The sequence below is a fragment of the Mizuhopecten yessoensis genome, unplaced genomic scaffold, assembly GCF_002113885.1.
Source record: "Mizuhopecten yessoensis strain PY_sf001 unplaced genomic scaffold, ASM211388v2 scaffold10523, whole genome shotgun sequence".
Taxonomy (NCBI): domain Eukaryota; kingdom Metazoa; phylum Mollusca; class Bivalvia; order Pectinida; family Pectinidae; genus Mizuhopecten; species Mizuhopecten yessoensis.
Window position 1 is genome coordinate 224,330 of NW_018408589.1, and position 9,550 is coordinate 233,879.

General features: G+C 37.7%; 1 protein-coding gene across 7 annotated transcripts in view; it reads left to right on the forward strand.

Annotated features, from left to right (window-relative positions):
• LOC110460925 (nuclear receptor corepressor 2-like) overlaps nucleotides 1-9,550 on the forward strand; it is an 84,947-nt gene that overhangs the window by 55,470 nt on the left and 19,927 nt on the right. For 6 of the 7 annotated variants that reach the window (XM_021514142.1, XM_021514146.1, XM_021514148.1 and 3 more), the window contains exons 19-21: nucleotides 141-197; nucleotides 573-712; nucleotides 4,330-4,350. In XM_021514142.1, coding sequence (XP_021369817.1) covers nucleotides 141-197; nucleotides 573-712; nucleotides 4,330-4,350 — 218 coding nt within the window. The remainder of the gene's footprint in view (nucleotides 1-140; nucleotides 198-572; nucleotides 713-4,329; nucleotides 4,351-9,550) is intronic. The other variant, XM_021514145.1, reaches the window with a different exon arrangement.

Genomic DNA, 9,550 nt, shown 5'->3' on the forward strand with positions numbered 1-9,550 from the left:
TATTCTGCATTAATTCATAAGTATTTGACTCACAAACTCATATTTCTGTTAAAAAAAATTGTAAAGGGATCTGCTGGGAAAAACGGACTAGAGGAGGTTATTTGGCAGCCTAATATTCTTAACTTATGTTTTATAAACAGCAGAAGTAGTGGAAACATCGAGATGGACTGAGGAAGAAATGGAGGTCGCTAAACAAGGTACCTTACCTATTCTCTCCTTAAAGTAGTTTTTTTTTCCACCAAGAAATCTGTATAAAAGTATTACAAATTTACTGAAACCCTTGCAGTATTTAAATTAGGGCTGTTCCAGAATTTAACTTTGGGGAGGGGTGGGATGCACTTTTTCAGAGACCCACCAACCCATAAATTTTAAAAGTTATTCTATATAAGGAATGGTAGACAGATCTGGGTTTTACCCCACCACCATTAATATAAAAACAATGTAAAAATGTACATTGCCCGTCTGTGATGAGTTCTGATATTTAGTTTTTTTCGCACAAGGATTATGTAATGGTTAAGGTTCATATCACAAATTCCTAAAAGTCCTTAAAGAAGTTGTAAATTCTGTTGCAGGTCTGAGACAACATGGCCGAGACTGGGCAGCCATCGCCTTAATGGTTGCCACAAAAACCGAAGCACAATGTAAAAACTTCTACTTCAACTACAAAAAGAAGTTTAACCTGGAGTCCATTATACAGGAGCACAAAGAGAGGGTGAGTCTGTGTATCATCATTATAGGGTCAGACATAACATACTAGGGTTCGTAGGGAGGGATAGGGGTCATATGTAGTGAGGTGGGATACATTTTGTGTTGTCATTAAGGCTGTATGGTTTGGTAAGTTAGCTGAATCTGGTTTGAGGGGAGTGTTGAGTGTGGGGTGTAGAGTGTCGCTGCTAATGACCCAGGGCTGATTGGTTATCTGGAATGGGTGGTGGAAGTTGTCATCTCAATGTTTTCAGCTATTACAGGTGGTGGGATGTTCCTTGGGGTGTTGGAGGTAAGCTGATGTATTTTACAATTAGGAGTTTCAAGTTAACCAAGGTGTGACAGTTAAGGGTCATGAATGTGTCATGGATGATTGGGATGCCATATGGGACCATTTAGGAGTTATAAGGGGTCAGATGGTTCCTTAATGGTTTAAGATTAAAATCCTTATATAACCTGTCTAATTCAACCTCTGAGTATTCCATCATCCTCTTTAATACAATATCATATTGCTATTCCATTTTCTGAGAAAACTACCAAGCAAGACGTACTATTATGACAGTTGTGTAGAATTATTATCTGAAAAAAAATTGCGATACACGAGAAATGTTTAGCAGGTTAAATATTCCCCTTTCATCAGTAAAGTTTGTAGCTGCTCTGCTAAATGGTATTTACTATGTATGCTAATTTGTTATTATTAGGAGACAAGATAAACATACCATTGTTATGGTGGGCCAAAAGGGCCAAACTTAGACTACAGTGAAGATGACCTTGTATACTGACGTATAATAGACCAAAGGGTATAAAGTCAGACTACAGTGAAGATGACCTTGTATACTGAAGTATAATAGACCAAAGGGTATAAAGTCAGACTACAGTGAAGATGACCTTGTATACTGACGTATAATAGACCAAAGGGTATAAAGTCAGACTACAGTGAAGATGACCTTGTATACTGAAGTATAATAGACCAAAGGGTATAAAGTCAGGACAGTTTGGTGGTATTAAGGGGCTAGGGGTAATGACTCATCAGATTTACACCATTCACTGTCTGGGTATCAGAATATATTATGTATTACTATAAACTGTATATCAAAGGCTATTAGGGGTGAGGTATGGACTATTAAGAATATATCTTGATCAAGCTAGCAGTAAGTGATATGAGGGTGATTGTATCCATGTTTATTGCTTGGTGTATAACAGATTATTTGTGGAAACTCCACTCCTCTGTGTTCGTGGTGGTGCAGGGGGAAGTAAGAAAAGGAACTTAGATACCATGTCTGTCCTAAACAATCAGCTATAATGAGAGACTTGGCATGCCACGCGAAGACCAGTTGTCAGTACATTTACGAAATGATTTTATTCAAAAAATGAAAAATCATGTATACAGTATAAAATAGTTCTTTTTTGAAAGGATTGAGGAAAGCATCTATGAAATTTTGTGGTCTTTATCATAACTGACAATTTTTGTCAAGTTCAAATTGAACAACTAAACTTTATTCCAGCATTAGATGTAGGAATTTTTTCACCCCATGTGTGTGTGTGTGTGTTATTTACAGCACTTTTTGCATTTTTTTTTTGTCAATGGTACTACATGTACTGGAGGAGACTATTGATTTGTCAATGGCACTACATGTACTTTAGGAGACTATTGATTTGTCAATGGCACTACATGTACTGGAGGAGACTATTGATTTGTCAATGGCACTACATGTACTGGAGGAGACTATTGATTTGTCAATGGTACTACATGTACTGGAGGGGACTATTGATTTGTCAATGGTACTACATGTACTGGAGGGGACTATTGATTTGTCAATGGTACTACATGTACTGGAGGGGACTATTGATTTGTCAATGGTACTACATGTACTGGAGGGGACTATTGATTTGTCAATGGTACTACATGTACTGGAGGGGACTATTGATTTGTCAATGGTACTACATGTACTGGAGGGGACTATTGATTTGTCAATGGTACTACATGTACTGGAGGGGACTATTGATTTGTCAATGGTACTACATGTACTGGAGGGGACTATTGATTTGTCAATGGTACTACATGTACTGGAGGGGACTATTGATTTGTCAATGGTACTACATGTACTGGAGGGGACTATTGATTTGTCAATGGTACTACATGTACTGGAGGGGACTATTGATTTGTCAATGGTACTACATGTACTGGAGGGGACTATTGATTTGTCAATGGTACTACATGTACTGGAGGGGACTATTGATTTGTCAATGGTACTACATGTACTGGAGGGGACTATTGATTTGTCAATGGTACTACATGTACTGGAGGGGACTATTGATTTGTCAATGGTACTACATGTACTGGAGGGGACTATTGATTTGTCAATGGTACTACATGTACTGGAGGGGACTATTGATTTGTCAATGGTACTACATGTACTGGAGGGGACTATTGATTTGTCAATGGTACTACATGTACTGGAGGGGACTATTGATTTGTCAATGGTACTACATGTACTGGAGGGGACTATTGATTTGTCAATGGTACTACATGTCAATGTCACTACATGTACTGGAGGAGACTATTGATTTGTCAATGGTACTACATGTACTGGAGGGCACTATTGATTTGCTCTTCATCTGCTGACTTCGCATCACTTTATCCAGGGCAAATCTAATATACACTCTAACCTACAAATGCCAATTTTTGTTTGCGAGTACCCATCGGGATAGCAGAGTAACGAGTACTGAAAAAGGGTCGTGTGCCCAACTATGTGCAGAGTTATGCCCCTCTGTTTATGTAACTTTGTTTAATTCATGATATCTTCTGCAAGGCCACCTACAGTTACCAAATGTTGTATGTATGTACCTTTTGGGATTGCAGATTGTTCTATACAAAAGTCCCTTCTTCTACGCTATATGCAGAGTTATGGCCCTTTCTTTGCTGTATGTAAATTTAAATGGGGGCATTTTCATACTTTCCGTTATCTACAATGGACATATTTTTGTTGTCATTACCCCCTTAGTATGGTAGAGTGGCCCACTTCAAACTTAGGTCTTGTGTCCTTAGTTTATTTATTTTATTCCATACCATTTGTGTGGAGGTGGGAACTATGGATTGCATGCGATACTGTAACTTGTTTTATATTATTTAGGGGTTCTCATGGTTTCTTATTTGTATTGTAAGTGTCTTGCGATGTTTGTTAGTACTACACAAGCTCCCTTGTATAATATATTATAATCTGTAACGCTCTTCATCCTTCACTGGATACTGATAAAGTCATTAGTCATTTTACATTTCTCATCAGTTCATGCTAAAAAAACATTGTTTGTTTGCCCTTATTTAACTCTACCTTTATTTTTTTGGATTGTTAGATGAACCCTGTTATTTTACTGTCCTCTCATCTATTAAAAACTTAATTTCAAATCTATAAGAATGAAAACTTCAGTAATGTCATGTTAAAATAAGAGGTTCCTCAAAAAGTTACAAAATTCAAGAGTTCTACCACTCAGGTAGCGCTTTTAAGGGCAAAACAACTTTTTTATTTTTTTTCCTGTTGTCATGACTTTTTCAAATTTCTATTTCATTCATCATTGTTTCATTGATCATCTCCATTTTCTCTCCCTGTTTTGCCCCCCAAATAGCAAGAAGATGCTAAACTAAAGGTAAGGTGCTATTATATCAGTGTAGTATTGTATTATTGTGATCTTAGTGCAGTTAGTACTGATTGTAGTACATTTAGTGCATTAATGTGACTAATAACATATTCTGTACCTAGTGTAATTTAGATTTGTTAGAAGCGTAACAAGTAGAACAATAACAGTTATCTTTAAAACCGTTAGAACCGTACCAATTATATTGCTAAATGTTGGTACTATACCAATTGCCTTTAGAACAATGAAAACTGTAATAGTTAAATAGTAATCTAAATCATGATGTCCGTCTGTCTTTCTGTCTGTCTGTCCACACTTTCTGAAATTTGGTTTGGTAATGCACTGTGATATGTAGATGTGCAATAGGAGTTCAACCCTTTCACCCCTAGGTACCTTTAGAAGACTCTACCATGCATTTATTTGGATGAGTCCATCATGGTCTTCGATAGTGAAAGGGTTAAAATATTTCTGAGGTCAAGGTCACTGTTACTAAAGATAGACTATGGGAGGGTACAGCCCATATCTCAAAATCCAAAAGACTTCACCTTTTTTAAATTTGACATGTTGATACAATATGATGTAGATGTGCAATAAGGGTTTGAAAAGATTCTAAGGTCAAGGTCACTTACTAAAAAGACAATGGAGTAGAGTCCTTGTGGGAAACAAGAAACATCAATCATCTTGATATTTGACATGGTGAAACACTGATATGTATATGTGCAATAGGGGTTTGAAAAGGTCAAGGTAACTGTTACTAAAAATAGATTATGGTCAGGCACATGGGGAGTGTCCTTTCTGACCTGTCAGGGTTCTGGTTACCTTTGGAACTATAACACTTACCTATAGAATTGTTAAAACATAAGTAATTGTTTTGGAATCATAGCAATAACATTTAGAGACAACAGTTCACACAGGAACTTTAGAAGTGTAAAACTTATCTTTTGAATGGTAGTAAGACGTTTTTGTTCACCCAATGTATTCAGAATATCAACAGAAGACTTGGTCAGAAACAAGGTAACAGTCATGATAGGGAGGTCGAACAAGTCAGAAACAAGGTAACAGTCATGATAGGGAGGTCGAACAAGTCAGAAACAAGACAACAGTCATGATAGGGAGGTCGAACAAGTCAGAAACAAGGTAACTGTCATGATAGGGAGGTCGAACAAGTCAGAAACAAGATAACAGTCATGATAGGGAGGTCGAACAAGTCAGAAACAAGATAACAGTCATGATAGGGAGGTCGAACAAGTCAGAAACAAGATAACAGTCATGATAGGGAGGTCGAACAAGTCAGAAACAAGATAACAGTCATGATAGGGAGGTCGAACAAGTCAGAAACAAGATAACAGTCATGATAGGGAGGTCGAACAAGTCAGAAACAAGATAACAGTCATGATAGGGAGGTCGAACAAGTCAGAAACAAGATAACAGTCATGATAGGGAGGTCGAACAAGTCAGAAACAAGATAACAGTCATGATAGGGAGGTCGAACAAGTCAGAAACAAGATAACAGTCATGATAGGGAGGTCGAACAAGTCAGAAACAAGATAACAGTCATGATAGGGAGGTCGAACAAGTCAGAAACAAGATAACAGTCATGATAGGGAGGTCGAACAAGTCAGAAACAAGATAACAGTCATGATAGGGAGGTCGAACAAGTCAGAAACAAGATAACAGTCATGATAGGGAGGTCGAACAAGTCAGAAACAAGATAACAGTCATGATAGGGAGGTCGAACAAGTCAGAAACAAGATAACAGTCATGATAGGGAGGTCGAACAAGTCAGAAACAAGATAACAGTCATGATAGGGAGGTCGAACAAGTCAGAAACAAGATAACAGTCATGATAGGGAGGTCGAACAAGTCAGAAACAAGATAACAGTCATGATAGGGAGGTCGAACAAGTCAGAAACAAGATAACAGTCATGATAGGGAGGTCGAACAAGTCAGAAACAAGATAACAGTCATGATAGGGAGGTCGAACAAGTCAGAAACAAGATAACAGTCATGATAGGGAGGTCGAACAAGTCAGAAACAAGATAACAGTCATGATAGGGAGGTCAAACAAGTCAGAAACAAGATAACAGTCATGATAGGGAGGTCGAACAAGTCAGAAACAAGATAACAGTCATGATAGGGAGGTCGAACAAGTCAGAAACAAGATAACAGTCATGATAGGGAGGTCGAACAAGTCAGAAACAAGATAACAGTCATGATAGGGAGGTCGAACAAGTCAGAAACAAGATAACAGTCATGATAGGGAGGTCGAACAAGTCAGAAACAAGATAACAGTCATGATAGGGAGGTCGAACAAGTCAGAAACAAGATAACAGTCATGATAGGGAGGTCGAACAAGTCAGAAACAAGATAACAGTCATGATAGGGAGGTCGAACAAGTCAGAAACAAGATAACAGTCATGATAGGGAGGTCGAACAAGTCAGAAACAAGATAACAGTCATGATAGGGAGGTCGAACAAGTCAGAAACAAGATAACAGTCATGATAGGGAGGTCGAACAAGTCAGAAACAAGATAACAGTCATGATAGGGAGGTCGAACAAGTCAGAAACAAGATAACAGTCATGATAGGGAGGTCGAACAAGTCAGAAACAAGATAACAGTCATGATAGGGAGGTCGAACAAGTCAGAAACAAGATAACAGTCATGATAGGGAGGTCGAACAAGTCAGAAACAAGATAACAGTCATGATAGGGAGGTCGAACAAGTCAGAAACAAGATAACAGTCATGATAGGGAGGTCGAACAAGTCAGAAACAAGATAACAGTCATGATAGGGAGGTCGAACAAGTCAGAAACAAGATAACAGTCATGATAGGGAGGTCGAACAAGTCAGAAACAAGATAACAGTCATGATAGGGAGGTCGAACAAGTCAGAAACAAGATAACAGTCATGATAGGGAGGTCGAACAAGTCAGAAACAAGATAACAGTCATGATAGGGAGGTCGAACAAGTCAGAAACAAGATAACAGTCATGATAGGGAGGTCGAACAAGTCAGAAACAAGATAACAGTCATGATAGGGAGGTCGAACAAGTCAGAAACAAGATAACAGTCATGATAGGGAGGTCGAACAAGTCAGAAACAAGATAACAGTCATGATAGGGAGGTCGAACAAGTCAGAAACAAGATAACAGTCATGATAGGGAGGTCGAACAAGTCAGAAACAAGATAACAGTCATGATAGGGAGGTCGAACAAGTCAGAAACAAGACAACAGTCATGATAGGGAGGTCGAACAAGTCAGAAACAAGACAACAGTCATGATAGGGAGGTCGAACAAGTTAGGAACAAGATAACAGTCATGATAGGGAGGTCGAACAAGACAGATACAAGGTAACAGTCATGATAGGGAGGTAGAACAAGTCAGAAACAAGGTAACTGTCATGATAGGGAGGTAGAACAAAGATTAACTGTGTATTAGGTAACCATTGTTCATGGGTCTATTAACTGTACACATCTTGGCAAGGTAAAACCTGAGAACGCTTTGATTGACAGTAGACTGGAATGAAACTGTTGGTTATCTTACACCCATTAAGATGGAATGAAACTGTTGGTTATCTTACACCCATTAAGATGGAATGAAACTGTTGGTTATCTTACACCCATTAAGATGGAATGAAACTGTTGGTTATCTTACACCCATTAAGATGGAATGAAACTGTTGGTTATCTTACACCCGTTAAGATGGAATTTTAGAGCATATCACAATGTGGTGTTGTTGCTTCATAACATTCTGTTTGATATGCTATGTATTCATTGTTAGAGCATACCTACATGAACTTGTCAGTGAGCATACCTACATGAACTTGTCAGTGATGTTTAAACATATTGCAAAGTTTCCTTTAGGACATGCTTTCTCTGTTGAAAGCTTTATCAATGCTTACACTGGTAAACAAAACTAATTTCCTGATATTTCGGAACCAATTTCTCACTGTTGGTTTTGATTGGATGTCATTTACCTTAAGGCTGTATCCTATCTTGTTACGAAATGCACCTCCTGCCTAAAAGAGTTCTACACTTTTATTCAAAAAGTGGTAATGAACTATTTTTAACACACATTTTAAATATTTACACAGAAATACATGCATTGATGATACTGAAGTAACTCATACAAAACGTATAACTTTAAAGGTAGCCAACAGCCATAAGAATTGATTTGAATGACTCATCTTTCACAAAACTGATGAGGAACATCAATTAGAAATGAGATTATCCAATTTATAACAGGCACAGGTTAAGGTTATTCCCATAACTATTGCTTTTGTAAATTAAAAGAATCACAAATTAGTCTTTGGAGCACAACTGCACAAATAAATATTAACAAAAATTAAAGAGATTCTCGGAGATCTAATATTGTCTAGCTGCATAAACTACAGAGCCACATTCTGGCCCTAATTTCTCGGGTAAGAAAATCCTCAAACCATTCCAAAGTTTGTCTGAATTTAGGGTTAACCTTTGGACTTCCTTTAATATATGACTATAAAAAATATATTCTTTTAATTACTTTTTTTGCTTTATGAAAAAAATATAAAATATAAATGATAATTGAGATAGTCTTTAAAATTTTACTACTAAATAATTTGGAAATAAAAAGATTGGAAGTGAACTCAAAATAAGAAATTTAAGAAGATTAAAATGTCAGTTTGAGAAAAGTAACTTTGACCTTGTTTTAATTTTTCAAGGAATCTTGGCCTGGACATCATTGCTTAGAATTTAGATTTCTCTCATATACATCACATACAAGATAGATTTATTATTTATTTTTAGCACAGTCTTCTGCTGTTGTCTTCCTTTTAAAGTCAGACATTATTAGCTCACCTGGTCCGAAGGACATGGCGCAGCGTCCGTCGTCCGTCGTCAACTTTTTCTTTTAAACCTATCTCCTCCTAAACGCCAAATAGGGTTTCAACCAAATTTAGTCTGAAGCATCACTAGGGAAGGGCAATCATTTTTAGCTTACCTGGCACGAAGTGCCAAGTGAGCTTATGCCGTGGCGCGGTGTCCGTCGTCCGTCCGTCGTCCGTCCGTCCGTCCTCGTCCGTCAACTTTTCCTTTAAACAACTTCTTCTGAAGAACGGACAGGCCTAGAGTCATGATATTTGGCTGAAAGCTTCGTTGGTAGGAGCCCTACAAAGTTTGAGAACGAAAATGACCTTGACCTGTTTTCAAGGTCACAGGGGTCAAATATGTCAAA